Below are 26,703 nucleotides of genomic sequence, written 5' to 3'. Positions count from 1 at the left end.
ATGTCATTTAGTACAAATAATATGTCGACACATAAGTAAACGTCTCATATCAATGCATCATGTGACTGTTGAACTATTTAATACTCTGTTCCAATCACAGCGGCCGTTACTGCTTCTGGTACTTACTTCGACTACCACTGGTACTACAGCGCCTGCATGTAATTGTACGTTATAGTTTAACACAAATACTTTGGTGACGTTCTTGTTAAATCATGACATTTTTTTGAACAAAATATACATTTTCATCAATAAAAAAATGAGCGCAGACAAAAAACATTATTCTATTCATATTTATTTGAAAACAACAATCCATTTTTTCCACTTCTACTGCGATTCCTTGTTGCAACTGGGGTCATACATGATATATGTATTAATTCCACAGAACACCATCACAAAAGTTACCCTTTTATATGCACGTTTACCTTTTTTTTGTCCTTTTTCTTTTTGTATCGTTGTCATTTCTATACAATGACTTGTGCTTTGATATCTTTGAGATATATAGAGAGAGAGAGCGAGAGAGAGGAGAGAGAGACTTATTTTAAAGACATCATTGTCGTCATGATAAGTGTACATAACAGAGGGAGGATCCAAAATAGAAAAAAGTGGTAAGAAGAGGATATACTGGTCTGAATACACACCGATAGAGTACAGGGATACACGCTCACATTGCAGCCGGCCCGACTCCGCCCACAACTGTCACAAAAGTCCTCCAGCCGTCCTTCCTCGTCCTGATTTTAGGATTTTTAAGAACGCTTGTTGTTGCCTTGCAACAAATACACACTCCCCGCTGGTGAGCAGAGTTTTGGCTAAATATTGCTTAGCTACAAAAAGGGATGTCCAGGAGAGGAGGAGGCGTCGCAGAAGGGTCAAATACAACAAAATAAAAATACAAAGCAGTGCAGCAGAAGCCTCAACGTCACAACCGGTAAAATGTATTATTAGGATTCATTTCTTTTGACAGTTTTGGGGTTCAGAGTGCAGTTCTCCTTCTAAACACGTCCATCTCAATCAAAGTCTGCTGCACAAAGAAGATCAGCGGATCAGAGTGCCGTTCACAGCAGAGGTCCGAATATAAGGTGCATTTATCAGAGAGTGTCTCAGAAAGCGTCGGTGGGTTGATTGCCACAATGTGCACCAAAGCCAAAATAATATGCATGTGTTGGGGGGGGGGGGGGGGGGTCTGAATATTTACATGGACTGGAATGTTTTCCCCGTTCAGGTATCTGACGATTAAAACAGGATTCAAGTTGTTTCTCAGAAAGTGGGGCGACCTTGAAATCTGCGTCACATTGATATTCGTGATTGGGAGTGTGTGTGTGTGTGTGTGTGTGTGTGTGTGTGTGTGGGTTCAAAAAACAACAACAACAATTGAGCAGAATGCCACGGCGCAATGCAGAAATCATGTTCATTCACTTCCTGCTGAGAGCAGGTCTGTGAATCGTACAAAAACAAAGAAAAGGGAAATAATACCACGAAAAGTGAATAAAAAACAAGATCAAATCACAAGCAGGGACAACGAGGCAAAGAGCAGCAGAGAAAATGTACACGCAAACGACCATAAGCTTAATGTGAACGCCATTCTAAATGTGAAGTGCAGAGAGACAGAGAGACAGATAGATAGATTCTATATACTGTATTCATATGCTGGGTAAATATTCTGCTAAATCTTACTTCTACGTGTACATAGCTCCAAGCAGAGGGGCTCACTCAGACATGTATAAATAGGTCGAACATATAAAGCCATATTACAGTGTACATACGACGTGAGCCGTAGCAAAAGCCCGTGTGCTCTACGTAGAAAAAGGCTTCCACGACATTTAAGAAAAAATGTACAATATATGAAACATGGTAACAATAATAAATAGTATTATAGAACTGCTGCTGTACACAAAAAAAGCCATTTTTAAAATTTCACTCATATAAAAATATGTTTCAGTGCAACCGTACGTAATAGTAACATCCATAACTTCACATCGCTTGTCGAGACTTTAAGGTGTCCAAAGAAGAAAAGAACCACAGGAGGGGGGGGGGGGAGGAGAGGGGGGAATTGCATTTATTACAAAGCTGATACGTGATAGTATTGTATTTACATTTACCTTCCTGCTTTGTTTGCTTATAAGAATAAGCAAAAGAAAAAGAAAGAAAAACAGATGAAAGAAAAGGCACACGCGTAGCTGTCAGATTTCTTCTTCTTTTTAAACTTTTCTCTTTAACGTACCGCTTAAACCACAGTCCTTTCATTTATTGGAGCAGATTTCGGTCGGGCTCGTGTTGGTGGGAGTCACCGTACACGCGTGACCGTAGATCCTCTTTCAGAGTCCTTAAATACGAGAGCAGCCGCGCTGCTCACACATCACAACTGCACGAGTCCATTTCTGTTTTCCTCCTTTTTGTATTTTGAGCTGTTTGTCTTTGTATGCATGTATTTGTGTTCCTGTTGAGAGAGAGAGTGTGTTTGTATGTATAAACTGAAGTAGAATATGTGTGTGCAAAAGTCATGTTTTCTTCCTCTCTCTGTTGCACTTCATCCCTTCCTATTATCCACGAACAACACGGTTCCTCCTGCTCGTGTTCTCCGCCTGCAGCCCTACGACACGTCTCTGCTTCTCTTTGTGCTTTCTGCTCCCCCGTCTCTCTCCGGCTTGAGAAGTCTGGACGCTGGTGGAGGATGGAGGGTTTCCGGTGCGGGGCTGTGAGGGTGAGGAGAGGAGGAGGAGGAGGATGAGGAGCAGGAGGGAGAGGGGGAGGAGGGGTGAGGGGAGGCGGGGATTGACGGGTGGTGAGGCCTGACCTCCAGGCCGCTAAAGTGCTGAATCCCGGGACCTTGTGGGGGAGAGAGCGAGGGGTGAGGAGATGGAGGCGACATGGAGATGGACGGCGAGCGATGCGGATGATGGGAGTCGTGGGACGACGCAGAGGGAGAGGGAAAAGTTCTTCCTCCTCCTCCTCCTCCTCCTCGCTCGGCGAGCTCCTCCGACTCGATGCAGAGCGAGGCGATGGCCTTGGTGCAGGTCTGGATGCTCTCCTCCTGCTCCCGCCTCACTCCTCCTCCTCCTTCCCTCTCCTGCGATGAGGGGTGAGGGGAAGTCGACTCCCTCAGCCTCTCGCCTCCTCCTCCTCGAGCTCCCCTTTCAGGGAAGGAGGTGAAATGAGGGGAGGCGGCCTCGCTGGTGGTGGAGTCCTCCGATGTGCTCTTCTGCAGCAGCAGGCGGGACGCGCTCTGCTGCGCCGCCTGCTGGCCCAGAGGGGAGGTGACGGAGGTGACGGAGGTGACGGAGGTGGGGAGGGAGTGCACCATCTGGATCCCTCCGATGGGGATCATTGGGAACGGCGAACGCACCTGAAATGAAAGTTATTGTTTGAGTTCTATGTTGAAGGAGTCTGGTAATTATCTGTCTTATGCAAACACCTTCCCCCTCTGTGCCATTGAGCGCTATTGAATAAAATGTGAAATATGTACTTTCACACGACTGTTATTAAAATGATCTGTTAATTAATTGTTTGTGACTTATTTTGCTCAACAGAACTGCAAAAAACTGTTTAAAGTGCAAAACAATGATGTGCAAACACATCCTTCTTTATTCAGTCTCTATTTCTATGAAGTGCTTCACAAAATAAAATACAATGAAATATATAAAATAGCGACAAACTTTTCAAACTACGCACAAAACATAAATCAACAAAAATAATAATAAATAAATAGAACAAATCATGTATATGAAAGCAAATCAGATTAAAAACACATCATAAATGTCACAAATACAAAATAAAACATACAAAAGAAAATAAATTTCATAAAATTATTTAAAGAGTTATATAACAGGAAGAAATAAATGAAATAATTAAATGAAAACGAATAATACCTGGAGTTGGGAGTGAAGCGGGAGGTGGCTGAACAGGACTTGGTGAGGTGGGCTGCACTGGTCCCGGTCCCCTGCTGACGATGAGACCAGACAATGTTCCTGGAAGAAGAGATGAGCATCAATCATGAACCAGTGAAAGGGTTCTCATTCTCTCTGTTCATTTAAAATGTCATGTCAACCACACACACTCTCATTGCACAGCACTAGTTACAATAAACACACATTTGAGGCTACGCAATAGAAAACCAAATATTTAGTCACAAAATAAATGAATAAGCCTTGACGAAAAGTGCTCAAACAGAAATGTGCGGTTGTTCTGGCCGGCAGGTGTTGGTAAGAAAAACAAATACGAAGCATGAAGGCAAACTCCTTATGCCTGAGTAATGGCTGTTAAAACACGAATCTATCATTTGGAGACCGAGCCGGTCTCACTCTCCGCTTCACGCTTTGTTGAAGTGGGACCAGCAGCAGAAGCCAGAGTTTGAAGTCGGGCTCTTCAGAAGAAAAACAGCCGTGTTATTAACCACACCAACGCCGGCCAAGAGCCCATGACCACCAAAACCCAGCAGCCCTATCTTCAATCATCCCTCTCGCTCACGCACTCAGTCTATCTGACTCGCTCTTTATTCCCTCATCCTCTCTGAATGTTTCTGCTCCGCCTGCCAGACGCTTTCCTTCTCTGCTCCCGCTTTCATTTTTATTTTTTTCTCTCTTCTCTCCGTCCTTTTCCCCACGTCTCTGCTCCAGGTAGACCACAGCATGAGTGTCAGGAAGTTTACTAAATCACACTTGACCACCTAAATGTTGTATGAAGTGGAGTGGAAAACTGTGAAAACTCCAACCCTGCTAACAAAGTCAAGGTTCACCCAGAAGGCAACTTCTGGTTCTGAAAAGTGAAGCCGATGCTTCATGTGTTAAAGCTGCATTCTCTCTAGTGACCACCAGGGGGCGACTCCTCTGGTTGTATAGAAGTCTATAGAAAATGACTCTACTTCTCTCTTGATTTATTACCTCAGTAAACATTGTAAACATGAGTTTATGTCTCAATCTCTAGTTTCAAGTCTTCTTCAATACAGCATGATGTTCATTTAGTACATTATGGTCCATTTAGAGTCACACAGACCATAAAGCAGGGGATGCTTTAGGGGCGGGGCTACTGTGATTGACAGGTCTCTACCAGAGACGTGTACAGCGTCGCTACGTCACTCCTCACTCCAGATATGGTCACTTCCTGTTCACTGGTTGCAAAAGGCCAAGATGGCGACGTCCTAAACGTCTAACTGAAGGCGTCCACTTTTTATATACAGTCTAAGGTTTAACTTCAACTTTCAAAATAAAGCTTTTCTGTCAGCGATATTGAGAAAAACAAACATCACGATATTTATTCCCAAACACCTTGATATCGATATGGCGACAATATTATCGGGTTGACTGTTGGTGCCTTTACAAAATATTCACACAATGAGATATTTGATCAATAATCATTCGTAATGTGGATATAACTACTAAGTGGGGATTTTCTGCTGCTTCTGTTACAAAAAGACAAACGAAGGCTTTTCAAAAATATTGCATAATATAATCCAATCCACAGTTTATAACAAACACTTTCATCTGAACCACAAAAATGAGAAAAGCTGGTTTTCACATTGAAGGGAACAGATGTGAATAAAACAAATGACAGCGTGATTTATTTCAGACTCGACTCAGAGTGTTTCATTTGGGAGTTGTTCGGACTCTTACCGTTTCCATCTCTGAGCTGGTTCGGCGGCGTCCCAGCTCCGCCTGACCCAGCACGCCACCCTGGTGACCCGTCCTGAGGCCCCGCGATCCACTCTGCTGGCTGGTGGTCACATGGCAAAGTAAAAATAGGACATTAGCTACAGAACTTAAAGGAGCCGTGTGGAGGGTTGAGTGGCATCTAGTGGTGAGGTTGTAGAGTGAAACCAACTGAATACTCTCGCATTTACTCCTCCCTTTTCCAAGTGTGTCGAAGAACTACGGAGGCAATCCAAACACTGGCTCTTCAGAAAGCCTTTTTTTTACGTGTTTATGTCACCAATGTTTGGATTGTCCAATCTGGGCTACCGTAGAAACACAGACCTGCTCCCTGTGTAGATATAAACGGCTGATTCTAAGCCAACGCAAACATAATGACTCTTACTTTCAGGTGGTTATACACAAATGAAAACATAGTTATGAACATCATATTACATTTATGCCAATAACTCCCCCTAATTCCTACACACTGTTACAAAACATTGTTAAATGAAGCTCTTACAAGATTAAGTCTTGCATCACTGATCTTGACACTTTGAAATATGCTTTATTTCTTTACGTTATGTTTGTTTTTTACCAGATCCAACCTGCAGTACTTTAAATGAGGGTGTGATGAACATGAAGCCTGGCTTGATGTGATTGTGAATTGAAGAATAAAGATGTAACTATATTGTGAAGCTTTCCTCTTATTTGGACGTTGCTGACGTCAGACACATCCCTCGACTCACCTCTGGTGGTGGAGGCCTCGGCGAGGTGAAACAGGCCGGATCATCGCCCTGTGGCGGCCTCGTGGTGAAAGGTCACGCTTGTAGTCTCTTCCCGCCGGAGACGTGGGCCGAGAGAGAGGGGAGAGCAGCGAGAGGTGTCCCCTCCTGGGGGAGAGGTCTCGCCCGTATCCCCCTCCCACCCCCAGGTCCCTCTTCGGTGAGATGTGACGAAGAGGAGAGAGGTCCCGTCGGGGCAAGAGGTGTCTGGCGTGGGGCGAGAGGTCGCGGCGCGGGGAGAGGTATCGCCGTGCTGAAGGTGAGGAGGAAGGGGAGATCGGGGACGGGCAGCCGGAGTGGTCCAGCCCGGGTGAGGACAGGCGGGAGGACGGGGAGGAGAGGTCCGGGGATGGGACGCGGAGGTCGTCGTCCATGGAGGAGGAGGAGGGCGGAGCTAGCAGCCCGCTGCCCAGCGCCCTCTGCAGGCCTCGGTGGTACTCCGTCTGGCCGTGGTCGCTGGGCGGCGCCTGCGGAGTGATCTGGATGCTCGGCACCGTGGTGAAGTAGCCGAACAGCGGAGGCTTGTTGGTGTTGCCCAGGAGGTCGGACGCCGGGTGATGAGAGAGGTGAGGAGCCGGGTAGGAGGAGGCCATGGCGGTGATGGACATGGAGGGCAGGCTGTAGGGCTGCGGGCTGGAGGAGCGCGAGCGGGTCTTCGGGGTGGAGTCGCCGTCGTAGTCGTCTTCTTCGTCATCGTCGTCGTCCACCTCGTCGCCGTCGTCCTCTCCGCCATCTGAGTCGTCGGCGTCTGAGAACTGGTGGTCCGCCATGGAGCCTCTGGACATCTTCTCTGACCTCGGGCCTTCCTCCCCGACATCTAGAAGAGGAGGAGGAGGAAAACAGAGGGTACGAAGGAGGAGGAGAGGATGAAGAAGAGGAAAAACAATACAGAAGCAGGAAAAGATAAAGAAGAAGAAGAGGTGAAAAAATAGGAAATGGAGGGATTGGGAGAGAAGAAGAAAAAGAGGAGGGTAGGAGGAGACAATGAAGTGGGACAGACGAAGAAGAGGAAAAGGAATATGCAGAACGAGGAAGACGAAAGGAAACAGGAAGCAAAAAAGGAAGAAGAGCGGGAAAGTAGAAGAAGAAGTAGAAGAAGAATGGGAGGTAATATGATAATTGAGAGACGAAGAGGAAGAGGAGGGTGCAAAAAGCACAGGAAGCAAGAGAGGAAGAAAAGTAGGAAACAGGCAAGTAGAAGAAGAATGGGAGGTAAATAAGATAGAAGAGCGAAGATGAAGAAGAAGAAAGGGAAGCGGAGGGTGCGGAAGAACAAATGAAAAAAGGAGGAAAAGGTAAAGTAGAGGAAGTGGAAGAAAAGGAAGACGAAGCAGAAGGGGAGCGAACACCAAACAAAGGAAGAAGAAAGAGACACGTGGAGAGAGAGAGAGAGAGAAACAGTTTGTATTAATATGTGGTAACAGAAAGAGATTCGATGTGAAACTAAAAACCACTGAAACCACATTCCCACCAGCTCAAACCAATAAAATACAAAAGACTTATAAAACAAAGTTATTTGAGACTTTGACACTTTGGTTTTGGACGGACTGCAGCCAAACGTTGGCAGGGTCTCATGGTGCAGTAGCTGCACAGTTACTGTTGGCAGGTAACCAACCATCACTGTGGGTCCGACCCTCTTATAAAATGAAGCTGATTGGATGATAACTGACAAAAAGGGGAATTTTGGGAATAAAAAAGTTGGTTTATTGTTGAGACTTTTGCATTAAAAGACTCAAAGTTGATGACGATACACACAAATCCTGACCTGCTCCGAGTTCTTCAGTTTCAAAATAGCCAGAAGTCAAAATCATAGAAATATAAAAATATTTATGATATACATCACTCTTTTTTTCCATCAGTTTAATTTGCTTTTCCTGGACTTCCTCCAGCGTAGAGAAGCATAAACCGTTTGGAGTTCTTAGATTGTATTCACCTGACTGCTATGAGCAGAAATCAGATCTGCTAACACCGGACTACTTTTCCAGTTGGTCTCTCATATACAACCACCAACCACAAATGTTTACATCTCAACTACCGAGTGACTTTCTAAAGATCTCTCTTTCCCCAAAACACTGCATGTGTGTGTGTGTGTGGGGGTTGTGTCCCAATTAAATGCCAACACACACACACACACACACACACACACACACACACACACACACACACACACACACAAAATATACACTTTTATAAATACTATGTTATAATGATGGGCGGAAACATTATAGTAACACTGTAAGTTTACAAGATACATATTTTATCATTTTAAATTTTTTTAAATTTATATTCACTAGTTAAATTCATCTGCACAGTAAGTCGTACATTTCCAGAATAAACTACCTTATTAAAAGCTTATGTTAAAGAACACAATTGTTTTATTACTTAATTCATTACAACATTTAATTAATCTTATCAAATTTCAGGTTTTTGTTAATGGTGAACACAAATAAAAAACTAATTTTACATTATTTCCAGCTTCATTATAAAAGTTATCAAAAGATGTACGAGGCACCAGAACCACGCTCATCTGTTCAGCGTCCGTTACTGCCTCGAGAGACGGTCGATGGTGATTTATTATTTGTGAATGTTTCATGGGAAAGCACCTTCCCCAGTAATAATAATCAGATTATTCATATCATATCAGCTGATTAATGTGGTGGCGCGCTTCTCGGTTTAATACAACTCGTGAAGCCAGTCAGTAAAGCAGAACAGCAAACGTGTGGCTTTAAAACTGTTCATGGGAATATTTTAATAATCTAACAAGAGACTCCGAACAAATGGTGGAAGGATGTTTTTTTAATTATTTTAAAGCGGTTTGCGTGTCGAGTGTGGTTGTTTGATACGAGTCCTGGCTGTCAGGATGAGCTCTGTTTTCCATCACACTAATTATCCATGTGCAACCGCACCGAGCCAATGAAACTGCAGGCCGCGCTCAACAAGACAGAGGGATACTTGTAGCTCCTCACAATCCCCTGCTGTTCTGGACTCTTTCCAGCCTATCAGCCTTCAAGACCTGATGGACTTAATTAACAAAACAAAGCCATCATCTTGCCCTCTGGATATAATTCCATCCTCTCTATTTAAGAAGGTTCTGCTAACTATTGGCCCTGCAGTAACATGTATTGTCAATTCCTCATTGTCTACAGGAATTGTCCCTTCCTATTTCAAACATGCCACTATCCAGCCCATATTAAAGAAACCTAACTTAGATCCAGCTTTGCCCATGAGCTACAGGCCCATATCAAAACTGCCTTTCTTGTCCAAAATTTTTGAGAGAGTGGTGGCCAAACAACTTACTGCTGCACTGGAGAGGCACAACATGTACGACAAGTTCCAAGTTTCGTAAGCAACACTCTACTGAAACCGCTCTCCTGAGGGTTTCAAATGACGTTCTCATGTGTGCTGATGCAGGTGACTGCTCTGTGTTAGTTCTTCTGGACCTCAGTTCTGCATTTGACACTGTAGACCATGACATCCTGATTAAGAGGCTACGTGATTGGGTGGGCATAACTGGCATAGCGTTAGACTGGTTTACATCTTACCTCAGTGACAGAAGTTTCAATGTCTCTGTGGGTGATTTTGTGTCTGTTACCTCTCCACTGTCTTGTGGTGTACCGCAGGGCTCGGTTCTGGGGCCTCTGTTATTTTCCCTTTATCTGTTACCTTTGGGACCGATCATAAAAAGCTATAATGTGTCCTATCACTTATATGCAGACGACATCCAACTCCGTCTGTCATTCAAACCCAGCGAGGCATTCACATTAACTGTTTGAAAGTTTAGACTTGGTTTTAGGTTTAGGTTCGGGTTGCATCAAATCTATGCATAAGCAATGCAAATTTGTGACAGTTGCAACACTTTGTTCAACAAAAGGGTCCTTTTGACCCAGAGCAGCGTCTGTCTGAGGTAAACCGCTGTATGGAATGCATTCTGTAAATGTCCTCACAAAGATAGTACAGGGATGTGTGCATGTGTGTTTTAGTCACTTGTGTTTTAGTGTGTTTCCTACCTCCTTCGTCCGCCTCAGTGTCCTCAACAGAAGACATGGAGACTCCCAACTCAAGACACTTTTTCATATGAGCCTTAGACTTCATGTGCTTCGTCAGGTTTCCTACAAAACACACACACACACACATACGCACACACACGCACCATTTAATGACCTTTCGACTAACTCTTACTGGAAACCAGAGCTTGTTTGGCTACAAGAGTGACAAAGAAAGAGGGTGAAATGGAAATAGAAGCAGCGTGGCCACAAAATTACAATTTACAAATTATATATAATTTATACATCATGTAATTTAATGACAAAATGACTCAACCTGGTCTGGACTATTGGTCAGAAACATTCTGTACATTTAAAAGCAGGGAGTTTAAGGTTTCAAAATCTATCAGGCAGAAAATGGCTTTTTTTTAATTAAAGATCAGATGTCACGAGTCAGCATATTGGGCCCCTGATATGAAGAAGGTTCCTGTCTGACCACAGCTACAGACAAACTCTGCATGTTTTATTCATTCATTTAACCACTTAGTTCTGTTTTTTTCGGATTCACTGCTTCAGTTAAAGCTTTAATGTTGAGTTTCCCAACTAATGATCTGCTTAAAACGCTGTAAACATCATAAAAAATATGATAGAAACAAAGTTTTACTGGACTATTATGATCAACAGGTCCTTTACAGGGTTTTCTAACCTGATGGGGAGCAAATTCATCAAATGATTATGAAACGATGAGAATTGTAAACCTCATGTTTAATTGTGGCACAGAATATCCTTCTATATAATGGTGACTGCAGTGAGAAAATAAAGTTCAAGTCGACCTCACATTCGGATTCATGAACAAGCAGCTTGGAAAAGAAGCCCTACCTTTCGTTTTGAAGGCGAAGTTGCAGAACTTGCAGACGTACGGCCGGACGTCGGTGTGCGTTCGGATGTGTTTCTTCAGCATGCTGGGTTTCTTGCAGCGGATGCCGCACTCCTCGCAGATGTATTTCCCCCGACCGCGACCACGAACGTAAACATAGTCCTCGTTGGATTTATACCTGGAAGAAAGCGCAAGTGATGAAGAATGAATGGCGATGCTTCCACATTTGCATATGAACCTCCTGAAGAAGTAAATCTTGAACTTTATGCCAGCAGTCACCAACCTGGGGGCTGGGATTCTCCGGCTTACAAGTACATTAAACCCAACTGATACTGAATGTGTTTTTAGGACAATACATATATTTGATATTTAAAAAAAGATCATTTAACAACACATCGATCATATTTTTTTGTTTTTTGCACAACAACTGTTTTTGTCAGTGCTCTCTGCAGGAATCAATCCAAAGACATATTTTAGGCATTTCTACAGTGCATGTTCTTGTTTCTTATTGGCTGGTATACACACAGATATGTTTGTTGTAAACTAAAATCTGATACACCCAAGATCATAATACGTTTTCCCGATGTTCCTTTATTCTTCGTCTTTTCCTCTTGGAGACATCTACCTGTACAAGCCTCTAAGAAGTATTAAACACAGGGAAACAAATCCCTCTTTAGTCGACCTGGTCATAACCCACACACACATAATTCTACTGCAGCAAAGACTTCTTTGTTTTAAGGGATCAGAAGCTAAAATGGGAAACAATGAAGGATTCCACCTCTTGGGTTTTGTGTTCATAGTCTTTATGCTGCTCCTTGTTTTCTAAAAACAGATAACCACAGTCCTCCCTCCAGTCCCACACTTATCCTTTTACAAGACTTAAAAAACACAAAAATCACTGTCAGACATGATTTTCTATCCCAAAAGAGGCTCCGAGTGAAACAGCGGACACTTGGCAGCAGGATCAGTTCATGTCCGTCTGTCATGGAGAGGAATTACCACCAAGCACCAGTCAAATGACGGTAAATTGAGTCTGTCTTTGTGGTGAAAGAGTCGTAACGGTTGGTGAAGTGTGTCGTTTCCGGTCTCGGCTGCAGCGGCTGGAGGACTGAGCAGCGGGTAGTTCAGGGCCTCGTGTGTTAAAGGAGGTCAGATATCAGGTGCATCAAACAATCCGTCTACGAGGGGGACATTTGTCTTTCAACTGCACCACGGAGTGGGAAATACCTCTGAACGCTTGTCTGAGTCGAGACGTTTACACAGCTGCGGCCAGTTATGAAAATGAAATGTAATTGTTCGGTTTTAGTCGCAGCACACGCTAAGATCACGCAGCAGATTCTCTTTCAAAACTACGGAAACTTTCAAGGGACACAAAGAAGAAATGGAGATATTTTCTCCGCCAGAACTTGCACTTTGTGGATTTCGACTTCTGTGTGTTTTTGTGCATCAATTGTTTTGTGTTTATGCACACTGTTTATGTAAGTGCATGTGTGTGTGTGTGTGTGTGTGTGTGTGTGTGTGTGTGTGTGTGTGTGTGTGTGTGTGTGTGTGTCTTTGCCTGTTTGCCCTGTTTGTATGCTTTTATCCACTTATTTCTTCTAAAGTGTCCTTCGGGGACAAAGGAGAATTACTTCACTGTCTGCTGCATTTAATAACTCCCCTGCATGCATGTGTGTGTGTGTGTGTGTGTGTGTGTGTGTGTGTGTCTGCACTGTTTTTCAGTAACCTTGGTCTTATTGGCTCTACTGTAAGACTATAAAACGTTATGATACTGTAGGAATGTCTTAGAGGACCATTTCATGCAGGACAAATTCCTCTGATTTGTACGTGGACAAGAAGCTTCATGTGACTTCAATAACATCATAATTAATAACAAAGGATGTTCTCGGTTTCATTACTATCAATCAAAACCTTTTATTAAGTGTCACTCAATGGCAGCCCGTGTGTTACGTGGCTCATCTTGGTCAAATGAAGAAACACTCACCACACAACAGATCTCTGCAAGTAGGACTGGGTATCATTTCAAATTGTACTAATGCCAATATTTATTCATGCATGGAAGAATCGGGCAACCGTTTTGTGCGTTCCACCCTCGAGCTGCGGTGGCGTTACTGAGGTGGCGAGTGGTCGTGACTTTGTGTCTGTTGCTGATGCTACCACAGCAATGATGACTTCTTTACTTCTGGAATCTCTCCAGATCTGTGGATACAATCTTACAATTTTATAAACCCGTCTTTCTTCAAATCCCTTCCCCTAAATCCAAAAGTAGCTTTTCAACATTACATCTACCAACAAATAGCTGTACAATAACTTTGCCTGAATATGGTCAAACATCTGAAAAGTCTTCTTCTGTTTACTGGATGTTTAGGAAGCCAGATGCAAAACAGGCCTCTTACCTCACGTAGAAACAAACTGCAAACTCATGTTTCATTTCCCATTTGTTGAGTCTTGCCAGAGTAAATAAACTTCTTCTTTATCATCTTTTTGTTAAATGTAGACTTCAGTCAGGCTCTGAGGTCTTTATCAAGTTCTAAAACTTAACAATCATTTAAACGACGTTATTATAAATTCGATACTTGTTGTGAAATACAACACAAGTACAATACATATGAAATGAATCAAATGAAACATCTCTTTAGTTCTATTTCTCTTAATAAAATAAACAAATAAATAAATATGCTGATGTCATAAAAACAGTGTGAAACAGCTTTTAAAACACAACTAATGAGAGACAGATCCCACTTCACACCAGCCTGTAAAAGTGAGAGCAAGAATAATGAAAGCCGACGTCCAATCACAGCGATGCAGCTCAAGTTGTGAGCCTGTGATGGGTTTACCGGGCTGGAGCTCTTGGCCTGACTCTCACAGGCACAAATGAAGCCCAAAGAAAAGGTTGCAAAAGGATTTTGTTTTTCATATATACCTAAGAAGATTCTCCGATCAATCGCGCTGAAACAGATGAAGTTCACATGAAGGTCGATGTTAACTTGTGTTGAATATTGAGCTGTGAGGATAGAATCAGAGTGCTGAGTCTGGTGTTGGTCTGAGGCGCTGGTTGAAGAGCAGCAGCTGTGCAGTGAGAATTCCAGGTGTCTGGAGTTCATATTCAGTCTGAGATCATCACTTTGGGCTTCTCTTACTGGAATTAAATCTCGGTTAAAAAGCAAAAGACGAACAGGCTTCTGCCATGAAGGCATCTCAGCTCTGGAGCTCTTTGGCTCAGAATCTGAGGCTGATAGATTCAGTTACATCTCTTAAATACCTTTATAACACTTGTTATTACCTGGTTTTACTGTTGGTTATTTCTTTAGTTTTACCTCTTGACACGCTCCACTTCTTATTATGTTTTTACCGTTGTCTTTTTCTTTCATTACCTTCCGTCTGTTTGTTCATATGATAACGAAAAAACTACCGGCCCTATTTGCATGAAAGAGTATTTTCCCTTGGGGAGGTTTGAGCTGAGTTGAAATGCTGTTTTAGAGTTTAAATCTTATTTTACCTTGCTGTGAAAAGGATATAAATGTTATGATGGAATATACTACTAAGATGGAGCAAAAACATGCTTGCTGTCACACTCAAGCGTTGCTTTTAAAACGATTGATTGAATCTTGTCTCAGAAAAGCCCCAGAATGGAATGAGGTCTCTGGCCTTTTCAGGTTCAACTGGCAATGTTCTGAATCACAAATCACTGTAAATATCGAACCAATTATTCCTCAACAAAAGTGCTGTCTGTGCAACAGATGTGACGAGAGTCCTTTTGAGTTACGATGCAAAGAAACCAAACAAGGGACTGAAATGAAAATTGCTATGGCATGGATGATGAAGATGTCGCATTTGTGTCTGGGAAAGCATCGATACAATCATACCAAATACGAACCTATTCATAAAGATTTATTTATAGAAATATTTTGATGTAAGGCTGTCTTTGTACATTTTCCCTTTGATTATTGGCTTTCAAGTCTTATTAGGGTTTGAATTATTGAGCAGACAATTTGAATTCGAGCAGTTTTCCAAGTCACGGAAAAATAAATCGACGTCATGTAGACTTTCAGTAAGAGACTTTCAGTCTGCTGTCTGCTCTTACCCCGCTGGTCTCTGAGGAACGATGAAACAAACTCTAGAATAACATGTGTGATGTGATCGGCTGTACAGTGAAAGATGTCATGATGTCATGTCATGATGTCAGATGTCATGTCGGCAAAAATACCATCAAAAACTAGCAAATATGTGCTGTTCACGTCAGTTGCTAGAATACTTTTGATATTGCGCAACATTGAAAGGATTTCAGTCACCAACAGTTGTTGGACTGTTGTGTGTATTTGCAGGACGTACCCGCCTTCGAAGATCTTAATGCGGGTCGGTTCGGTGGCGGGCTGTTTGACCGAGACCTCTTTTTCCACCTGCTCCTCCTTTGAACGGTCCCACGACACCACTCCCTTCATCTTCCTCCCGAAATGACTGGCATCAACCGGCATCAGCTCTGGTTTCAACTAGAGAGATGAGAGAATAAGAAGGAACCTTTCACACTTCCTGTGCTGGTGTTTCTCTGTATTTGCACCCATGCATGAACACTTATATGTCATTTTCTTCATACGTTTGTGTATTTTATTACCTGATCAAACCTCAGCTTCCAGGCCACAGATGACACCAACTTTCCAGAGCTGGGTGGCGACATGGCTGCAGTTGAGTACATCGAATCAGTGTTTCTCCTCTGTTTGGACCTCAGCAGGGCCAGCGCAGCCTTGGTGCTGAGGTTCAGAGGATTGGGGTTGTATGAGCTTACACACCACGAGCTGTAGACGGAGCTATGCAAGGCAGTTGGGGTACTGTTGGGTTTGGTGTAGTTCAGGAAACACCAGCTGACCCTGCTCATATTGCGCAGGCTTGGGAACCGGAGGTACTGCTGAACGTCAGCCACATGCGTGAGCAGCAGAGGTTGACCCGCTGCTCCAGGTAACACTGCGCTTTGGTTGGCTGCTCGCTGAACCAGCAAGCTGACAGGGATTTTACTGGGAGCAGGCTGGTTTGGGCTGTCAGTGTCCTCTGCATCGGAGGAAACCATTGACTGGGGGCTGGAGCTGGGCTCCGGGACGGAGTCGTCCACATCAAGCTCCTCTGGGGAGTCCCGACCACCTGAAACTGGGGAGCGGTCTGTGACGATCTGGAGAGGAGGGGTGAAGCTCTCGGCCCGGGGGGCCGGGTGGGGGGCAGAGGAACGGACAGGAATGGCAATCTTGGTGGCAACGGGGAAGTCACTTAGTGGAGGAGAAGAGGACATCCTTTCAGAGTCATCCATGGAGCCCTCGCTCTTGAGACGCGCTCGCTGACCTCTGCCCTGCCCCTTCTCAGGCTTGTTACCGCTTTCGGTTCCACTCAGCTCCACTGCACTCATCTCCTTAACAATCTGTCCATACATCCTCTCCTCCTTCACTCTCTTCTGCTGCTTAGTCTCGATGAAGAGCTCCAGAGAGCTGGCAGGGGAAAGCATGCGCTTGCTGCCTCCGACGCCAGATCCTGAGGCGTCTGTGGTGGATATGGTGCCTGATGTTCGTGACAATGGGATCCCTGTCTTCAGCCGTTGCTCTGGTCGTGAATCTGGAGCATTCCAGAGTGGGTAGCGCAGCGCTGCACCATCGGTGTGTCCGAGGAAGTGTGATAGGTTGAAACCTGTCCCACTTATGCCTCCTCCAATTCCTGCAGGTGGTTTGCTCACACTCACAGCAACAACCGGAGGAGACATGTTGCTGTTGCCAGCACCGCCTGGCCTGGCTGACATCTGGCTAACGCTGGTGTACATAACACTACCATATGATGGCACTTGGGTTTGGATCCGCACAGGAACCAGCATACCAGGCAGCGAAGACTGGGAGCCCAGGTTCTGGGTGGCAAAGACTGGTTGGACCTGCTGCAGAAGCATGGAGGCAGTGGTGGAACTGTGCAGGGAGTTTTTGGAGGAAAGAGAAGCAAAGTTTTGCTGTTGCTGGGACAGGGGAGAGTTGCGAGATGAGAAAGAGGCAGGGTACATTTGCGAGCTTGGCTTTTCTGATTTCCCATCGTGTGGCTGCTGATCATGAATTTGCTGCAGGGAGTGAAGTGGTTGTTGTTTGTGGAGTGGGTGTCCAGACATGGAGCCTGGCGATCTGATGTGGAGTTTTTGGAGTTGCTGCTGGGCCTGGAGGGTCAGCTGCTGTCTGGGTGTCTGACCGGCCTCCTGACTCCAGAACAGACTGGGTTGCTGGTAGGTAAGGTAGGGTGGACCACTCGGGTACTGCTGGATTACTTCCTTGTTCATCACCTCATGGCCTTGATATTCTCCCTCAGATGAGGAGCCCTGGGTCTGCAAGCGATGCTGATGGGACCTATTGTGGAGAAAAGGTGGAATACTCGTATTGTTCTTTAAATTAAGTATTATAAGTAACATGAAAAAGTATAACATAATAATAGAACCAGTTGGAGAAGTGGGCAATTACAATTGTTGAAAGACTACTGGCAGTAATGGAAAAAAACCAAAAACGTTTGTTTTGAATTTTGCTCATTCCATCACAGTTGTATAAGAATGTCTATTAGTAATTCTAGGGTTGCATAAGGAAACCCAGACTTCCTTACCTGACAAAAAGAGGTTCGTCCTGCAGGCTGTCCTCACTGATAATGTGCTGGATGTGATGCTGATGGTGCTGGTGGTGATACCCTGCAAATGTGCATAAAACATAAGAATGTATTGTATGTAAAGTATTTTGAAATTAAATTCTACTTTACAAAATAAATCCCATGTGGGGAGAATGTGGTCCTAGTTTACTGAGTAGAGAAAGACCTCAACAAATGTTATCATGATACTGCAATTTGAATAAAAGCTTTGGCGAAGTATACAAAGTGACTATCTAACTGCTGTAATGCTGAACTTACCACCAGTGCTACTGCCAACTCTCTTGGTTCTACTGGTTACATCGCTGCTGCTGTGGGCGGGTCCTGTTGGGCCAGGCCATGCCCCATGTTCAACAACCTCCTGTTTGATTGACATCTCAGCACTCCCTGGTTCCTGGATGACTGCCTCTGGATACACACTCAGTGAAGCCTGTAAAATGCATGGAAGTACAGCTGGTCAGTTATGAAACTAAATGCTGTGCTACTTACGAAGTATACTATGTAAGCCTAAATGTAGGTGATAGTGTGAGGAAATTTGAATGAAGTGACACAACAAAGGTTTCTCGTGGTGCCTTGGACCTGACTGAGCCCCATTTTTCCCCTACAATCTACAAACTTCCAGTCAATTTATTTCTAAGAGTTACAATAGTAAGTGGTTTATTTTACGCTACCTGTCGGACAAGATATCCACGCCGGCGATCCTTCATTGCAGAGGCACTGGAGTATATCTCTCCCTGTCTGGAGGAGGACAAGCTTCCATAGTCAAATGATTTGCTGCGCATTTCAGGCAACTCTGTCGGCAGCGTGCATGGCGCCTGCTCCGATGAAGACCTCCTCATCTCCCTCTGCTGGTGGCTGGAATGACCACTGCCGGGTACCGTCAGGAACTCCGACTGCTTCGGGCCACCACCGGATGCCAACGAGTCATCCTGGTTCAGAATCACCAAGACAATTGGTCAGTTTGGACTTATTGGGAACAAGCTCTGTATTATAGGTGCTGTGTGACAACAGAGACAAATTACATAACAGTAATGACAATGTACCATAACTATTGTAGGACCAATGCAAGCAGTGCATGTTATGGAAACTGTGCTAAAACTGCTGGAGGGGCCGCTAAGATACTTGAAAATACTACATATTAAATGGGAGTACCTGTTTGGTGGGCGAGACGGACTTGAGGCCTTCATCTCTGTCAAATGACATGGAGAAGGATGAGGAGTGGGACAGGTTGCTCTCCTGACTGGGGCTTCGAGACAGGCTGGTGCAGGTGGACTCAAAGCTCGATTCCCCTGATGAATGCTCCATATCCGCCAGGCGCAGCCTCTTCTTCTTGGGTGGGAGCTTTTCCGATGGCATCTGGGCGAGTGTGTCACTCCTCTGTGGCAGCTGGAACTCCTCCACATGTTGCGGCTGCTTCTCCAGCTCCTTGGTCATTGGAGCTTCTGTATCTTTTTCAGGCTTGTCTGGCTCCTCCGTCACCCTGATCTCAGGAACTTGGATGTTGGGTTGTCGCACTAGCTTGTGTGGGATGTGATAAGGCTGGCCAGGTGACGCTGCAGCTGACGAAGATGAGAGGGAGGCCAGGTCACTTTCGCTTTGCAGCTGCTGCTCCATGCTCTCCGTCCTCAGTAGGGCAGATTCAGGACTCAGAGCATCTTCAAAGATATCTGTGTCGGACTGTTCAGAGTACTGGCTAGATAGAGCTTTATCTGAAGGCTGATATCCTGGCTGCTCAAAAGACTCTGACTTCTCAAAGGAATTTGGCCGGCTGAGTGAGTTGGTGTGCTGGATGACTGATATGACATTCCCAGCAGCCTTCCTGCACTCAGAGTCATGAAATAATGCAATGTCCTCAGAGCACATGCTGGCACAGGTATCAAAGCTGTCAGACTGGCTGTGGGCGCTCTGAAGGGAGCCTTTTCCTGTTGGGGTGGCTCTTGACCCATCAAGACTACCTTGTTTAAACTCATAGTCTCCGATCATCTCAACTGAACCACTACAGCTACTGTCACAATGCCCAGGGCTATCCTCCTCATCCCCAACACTCTTCTCTTTCCTCCTTTTTCTCGTGGCTATTTCTGACATGCTAACTTTAGTACCATATGGGCTGTAGGCGATGTGCTCTGGGACTCCTGGGTTGCGCTCACCCATCTTCATACCCAGAGATGAAGCTAAATTCTTGGGCATGTGTCCATAGCCCTCGGCCTCTCCTACATGAGCTTCATTGGCTGAATGTTCAAACGCAGCCTGTCTTCTGAGTCTACGCCCTGGTGGGTAAAACACATCATCCGACGTCATCATCTCATCGAAGGAGTGACTGGCTCGAATCGCAAGGGGGACACTGAGGTTAGGTGGGGAGGAGTTTGGCATGGAGTTACTCCGAGCATATGTCCCAGAATCTGATGGTGGCTCCAGAAGCCCTGTATTGCTTTGACAGGGTCCTGTTGGATACTGCTTGGGATCTCCAGAGACTCCTACATCACCTCTGAAACAGATATGATCCTCAGCTATCTTCCCCATGTCCAGAATAGCACCTGGTTGCTTTAAGCTAGCTAAGCTGGGGTCTGCACCTGCCATGCCCACTGTGATAGACTGTCTTGATCTGGAGTTGGGTCGGTAGTACCAAGTCCGACCAAACATAATCTCTTCGTACGTCTTGGCATGAGTATTTGGTGGGCTGATCTGCTGCTCTGCACTCTCAGAGCGTGAAAAGTAGCCAGAGTCTGTGCTGCCTTTGCTGTGAGGACTGAGGAGGTTCAAGGACTGGGACATGGCAGATTCAGAGTCCTGACCTTTTTTCTCATTCAGCCTCAGGGCCAAACGTTGTTTGATGGTAGGGGAGTCATCCAGTGAATGCGCTCTTCCAGCGTGTGATGCCAACATGTGGTGTGACCCCTTTATGTCCTGAAAGGGTGGGCACTCCATCCCTGTGGAGGGGACTCCCCCAGGCTTGGGGACAATAAGGATAGGCACTTTCATAGACCCCACCAGGAGCTCTTCAGCTGAGTCTGCATATGCTGGTTCCACACCACCTACATAGTGAATAAAGTGGCGCAGAAGTAGTCGCACACATAAAAAGATTAGGATTGAGTACAATGTTGAGCAAAAAATATAGACATACAGGCAGTGAATGAGCATGTTAGGCAGCATACAGTGAAACAATAATACATTAAATGTATGATTGTAAATTTCAAAATTGACAAAATATAACTTTTTTTTATTTTTAAAGTCTTGATCAACAAGAAAAAACAGGTCCATACCAAGCAATTTATGCATTAAAACCCTGAACACCAATTGATTTCACCGTGATGATAACTTTATGCATTTCAATTTTTTATGAATGTTTTTCAAGATGGAAAAATCTGACCTGTATTCTTGTCAGCTTCAAAGGGGATCTGCGGTATGGGGCTGATTTTGTCGGTCAGCATGGTGGAGCCCTCCAGACCTTCCTCATCTGTATCGGTACTCTGCTCTCCATCTGAGTGGACCTCGGCCTCGCCCACTGGGGAGGCCTGGTCCATGTCCCCACTGCGGGCCACGGCTAGCTCTGAAAAAGGTACGAGTCCAGCCTTGATGGCATGAGCATGGGACTTGCGATGCTTGTAAAGGTTGCTCTTGGTTTTGAAGGAAAAGCCGCAGGGTATGCAAGGATATGGCCTCTCTCCAGTATGTGAGCGGATGTGCTTCTTCAAAACGCTGGGCTTGGCGCAAGCTCGACCACAGTAGTGACAGATGTACTTACCGGGCTTCTTCGGCTTCTGCTCTTTCTTGCTGTAGCCCTCCTCTCCAGGCTCGGGGCCTGACTGAGAATACTGACCGAAGGAGCTGGGTAAACTGGGAGATTTCTGGCGGGGAAACCTCCCTGCCCCAGCCCCATGAGGATGAGCGTGTCCTGGGTGTCCTACCGGGTACAGGTCATCCGAGGGCAACTGGCCTGCAAATGGCCAGGCATGAGGCTCTAGACCCGGCTGGGGCGTGGCTCCTGAGAGGAAGCGCTCAGTTTGGGGGTGCTGAGGGTACGGCTGGCCGAGCTGGTAGGAGTATCCCCTTGGGAACCCTTGAGCAAAGTGCCCTTGCGGGTCTTGAGATGGCGGGCCTCCCATGGCCCCAACTGCAGAAGGTCCAGATAGCAGCTTCCCAGAATTCCCTGTAATTGCGTACTTCTGCTGGGGTGCTGATCCCCCCGTGGCACCACAAGGCAAACTCTCACGTTGTCTTGCCTCTTGGTCAGCAAAAGTGCTTCGTTTGGTGGTAGCAGAGGACTCGGACGCCCACTTTCTTTGCAGAGACGCCTTCTCCTTCACTGTTTCCTTGTTTGAGCATCTCTGGCCAGCGCCAGCTGATTCACGAGCCTCCATTTTCGTGACACTCTTCCGTGGGTTAGAAGAGGGAGGGGGGTGGTGGGGGAGTTGGGAAGGTGGGTTCTGGAGGGTTACAAGGTCCCAAAACTACCAGGCATGATAGCTGAACCTTTGAAGGCTGCCGAGAAGTTCACAGAAACAGGAAGTATCCGTCCATTGCTGAAATAGACTGATTGTAAAGCCAGGCTGGAAACAGGAATCAGGAAGTGGAAATAAAATAGGAGCTTCAGTGGATAACATCAGAAATGTTTCTCTCCTTTTGCCATTTTGGAAACACTGTTGTTGCTGTGCGTTGTTTTTCTGTCCAATTCATCTAAAGACAGAAGAATCCTTGAGTGATCTGGAGAGGAATAAAGAAGAAACATGTTTGTGGACTTTTGGAGCACATTTTGAGTTAACAGTGTGTTCAAATCAAGGTTAACACAATATCCTCAATATGATCAAAGGCTGAATACTAACTTTTCTTTCGGGGACAGTGCTTGTAGATCCTCTTTCTTTAGCTTCAAAAGTCATCCAGTTTTCTCGCGCAAAGACCTGCACCAAAACAAAAGAGAGAAAAAGCCAATTAGTTTTGTTATCAAATATTATCCATTTATAAAATCCATAAACTCAATGATGGTACAGATGACAAGTAAACCTACAGCCTGACATCTCCCTCTTACCATCAGTTAGTTTTGTGTACAATAAGATGTAACATTTTGGCTGCTAAGGGCAACGAAACACAATATACTTGTTGTACAGAAAGGACTCATTAAGTTGTCAAGTACATGTCTGACGTGTGAATGTAAATGTCATTGATTGTTCAGTTAGTTTCTTCACACTGGAATCCATCTGTGCTTTTTGCCTGTTCCACCCCTCCATCCCTCCCTCCCTCCCTCCCTCCCACCCTCCCTCCTCCTTCCACTCAGTGAATCACCGATGCAATGCAAGCCCACGCTGTTCCTAAAAAGACACAAAGGCGTATAAATAGCGCTGTGGAAGTGACGTCGGAGTGTCATAATGTGTGTAGGCGTCCAGAAAAGGCCAAGTCGAAGAGCAGCCATCAGCGCTAGCACCTTTCCTTCCTCTCTCGGTGTCATAGTTTGATCAAACTTGGTGTGTAATCGTTCAAAAAAGCACATACGCACAGAGAAACGAACAGAGACACACACACATGTAGAGACGCAGGCATTGCAACTGCACTGCAAACACTGCAGTAGACGCAGTATATACGGTATGTGTGTGTTTCCGTTGTTTAACGTTTCTCAACCACACCAACACCTGACTTCAGAAAGCTGCAGAGCGTGCACACACACACACGCACACACACACACACACACACACACACACACACACACATACACACACACACACACACACGCACACACACACACACACGCCTGCTGAAGTTGCATTTTTGCATTGTATTTCCTCATCTCAGGGTTTTAACAATCTCCCACGCATTGAGTTTGCGACACACACACACACACACACACAGACACACACACACACACACGCACACAGTGCGGCCTCAGTGCTGGTAAGCAGGCCTCAATGACGTGAGTGTCTTGGGGCCCAACGTGAGATCTATAAATAGCAATTGAGGAAAACATGCTGTATTCTTAGCAGCCGGAATGTTAACTTTGGGCTACCTTGTGTTTTTCACATGCACCCCCCTACACACACACACACACACACACACACACACACACAAACATTAGCTCAGACCTCAGTCATATTTCTATGTTTTCCATGGTGTTAAGAGTCCAAGAATGTGGTCTAAAACCCAAAGGACTGTTGGAAACAATGGTGATCCCTTTTGGCTGGCAAACGCAGGGTGATTGGTTAGTGTGAGGGTCAGCTGACATACCTACAGGCATATGTATCTGTGGGGATGACTTGGGGGTGAAGTTGGTTCTAACAATGCTGTGTGTTTCACCTTAAAGGTGATTCACACCAGTACCACAGCATCATGGCTTATGTGTCTTTTAACGCCTGTAGCACGCATCTGATGCGCCGCACGGACGGAAGAAGAAAGAGTGAAGGTACAGTAGCTGGGCTGGAACAAAAAGGTTGAGCAGATAAGTGTTACGCTGCACTCACATGGAATCAGGAAACACCTGCTGGACGGCACAGGAAAAAGAAAACGCCAAAAACTGTTTGCCGAATGTCAGGACGGCAAAACGAAACACACCATATGTTGCTCTGATGGTGGAATAGAAGATATAATATTCAATTATGTTGTGTCTGCTACTTCATGTAATTATTCTATGAATGCATATAGCTATAAAAGGCAACTTTGTCTTAATATTCTATCGCACACTTTAACAACTTTCTCCCTGAGTGAGGGAGCTATAACATCCGGACATTGAGGACAGTAAAAAACTTCAAATACTTTAACTTTGGACAGCTTTTCTATGCAAGCCTCGCCTCATTTTACCGTCCTGCTCTCGTCCACTTAAATGATATCCGGTGTGCTGTCTACCGTCTGCTGGATTCCATTGTTAGTGCAGCATCCGTGTTAGAAATGAGGCCTGCGGGGGGGGGGGGGGGGGGGGGGGGGGGTTGGATCGGAGTACAATCAGGTGTGCAGTTGCAGCGCGAGGAAAAATAACAACAAAAATATTCCAGTTAAAAAACACAGTCTTGTTTCGTCCTTGATGGTGATTCTAACTTGAGTGTTTTTGTGCCAGCGTAGCTTTATTCTGGGCTTCCTATCATCTGACGCCCACAACTGGAAGAAATGGAAGTCACATGTGGGACAAGAACACGTGACATGACAAACTTTACACGTCACGTCTTCTGGATGTCACTCTGAGTCCGGTTGAAGCTCTCAGGGATAACTCAAACATATCTGCATTCATAAAGGTTGTCGTGGGAAGAATGTGTTTTAGGTTCCCTCTGATAGTCATCCGGGTGGTGCACGATTTTGTAAGCGTAGCTTTTTTCAAAGTAGCTTTAACGCTCAACAATGACTACAAGAGGAAACATCCCATCCTTCTACTTCAGATGCAATAAATTCACCCAATGTGACCAAATGCATTCCTGCTGCTGGCTACGGCCTTTTACATCTTTTTCACACTCACAAGGACTTGTGTGACTTGAGAGCTAAATATACAAACACTGAGATCTAGACTCACCGAAGTCGAACCTCCGTGTTATTCAAACATCATTTAGCTTCATGATTACTGAATTCACCGTCTGCCATCACACACACACACACACACACACACACACACACACACACACACACACCTCCACAGCTATCTGACCTCCTGACACACGCACACACCCGGAGTAACCCAGCAGTGAGTTTGACCTTAAAGCATGCAGATCATTCCTGGTTAAACTCCAGAGTAAGCTCATGTAAGGCGGACTGGTTCTGTAATGAACGTGCTGAATGGTGGCGGTCTGCAGAGTGAGTGGGAACGTGTAGTGAATGGCTTACATAAAGCTTTATTCATACATGCACAGGCACAACCTGCCCCAGTTCCTGTGCGTAGGAGAGACAGAGCTACTGGTGTGTGTGTGTGTGTGTGTGTGTGTGTGTGTGTGTGTGTGTGCGCGAGTGCGTGGGAAGTGTGAATGCCAGTTGTGTGTATGTGTGTGTAGGCTGGCAAAGGGCATGAGACACAGAAGTTGCAGGTAGGTCAGAACAAGGCGCATTCAGAGGCTATATCAGAGGTAGAAATAGTCCATCACACACACACACACACACTCACACTCACACACACACACACACTCACACTCACACACACACACACACACACACACACACACACACACACACACACACACAAAGTGATTTGTCAGAACGCTTTGAAGATCAGGAGTTACTTCACATGGAGGGGCAGAGATCACATCAACTTGCAGAGACATGGAAATAGATCGAGGTGGTGTTTTATAACCATTGCATCCTCTTCTCAGAATAACAAACGCGATGTGTTCATGTGTGGGCAACTTGAAACACGACAGTAAGACCTGAGTGATCCAATCACAAGCAGGCAGTTCTAAACACGGGTGGTGTTGCATAAAAGCATGAACAAGGCTAACGTCACACTGTGGGGGTTTCTGGAATGCTGTAAGGTGAAGTGAATGCAAACACCTCCATGGATTCATGAACAAACACTGACTTGTTCTTGGTTGGCTCTCAGTATCTTAAATTATTAGGATCTACACAAATATACTTTGAGAAATACATATATATATTCTTTTTCACATTATGAAATAAGCAAAAGTTCTCAAATCAAAGAATAAGTAAACAAATCTCAACATGCCATCTTTCGATCGTTTAGTTTTAGTTTTTAGTTTTTAGTATAGAGTCTTGACCTCCAAGCCCTCAACACGAACCCTGAGGAAGACATCACAATGTGAGCAACACGACGCTCTTGTTTTGAGCTTCGGCCGATTCGCTGGATCACTCGTGTTGTTTGTGCCGCGGTGACACACGAGATCCCT

General features: G+C 45.1%; 1 protein-coding gene across 2 annotated transcripts; it reads right to left on the bottom strand.

Annotated features, from left to right (window-relative positions):
* Positions 1-282: 282 nt before the first annotated feature.
* Positions 283-22,263, bottom strand: hivep2a (HIVEP zinc finger 2a; the record flags this gene model as incomplete). 2 transcript variants are annotated; one of them, XM_079290775.1, is made up of 13 exons in its annotated part: positions 283-3,340; positions 3,864-3,962; positions 5,604-5,703; positions 6,368-7,220; positions 10,411-10,512; positions 11,266-11,441; positions 15,596-15,753; positions 15,876-17,622; positions 17,870-17,951; positions 18,167-18,335; positions 18,577-18,834; positions 19,058-20,937; positions 21,273-22,263. In XM_079290775.1, the coding sequence occupies 13 exons, from the start codon at positions 22,261-22,263 to the stop codon at positions 2,588-2,590; spliced, it is 7,368 nt and encodes a 2,455-aa protein (XP_079146901.1). In that variant the 3' UTR covers positions 283-2,587. The 2 variants fall into 2 exon arrangements, with proteins under 2 accessions (XP_079146901.1, XP_079146902.1); XM_079290776.1 differs by lacking the exons at positions 283-3,340; positions 3,864-3,962 and having other exon boundaries at positions 5,602-5,699; positions 6,352-7,220.
* Positions 22,264-26,703: the final 4,440 nt, after the last annotated feature.

This window comes from Melanostigma gelatinosum (genome assembly GCF_949748355.1).
Source record: "Melanostigma gelatinosum genome assembly, chromosome: 19".
NCBI classification, from domain to species: domain Eukaryota; kingdom Metazoa; phylum Chordata; class Actinopteri; order Perciformes; family Zoarcidae; genus Melanostigma; species Melanostigma gelatinosum.
Note: the sequence above shows the minus strand (reverse complement) of the source record. Positions and strands in the feature narration are given on the sequence as shown.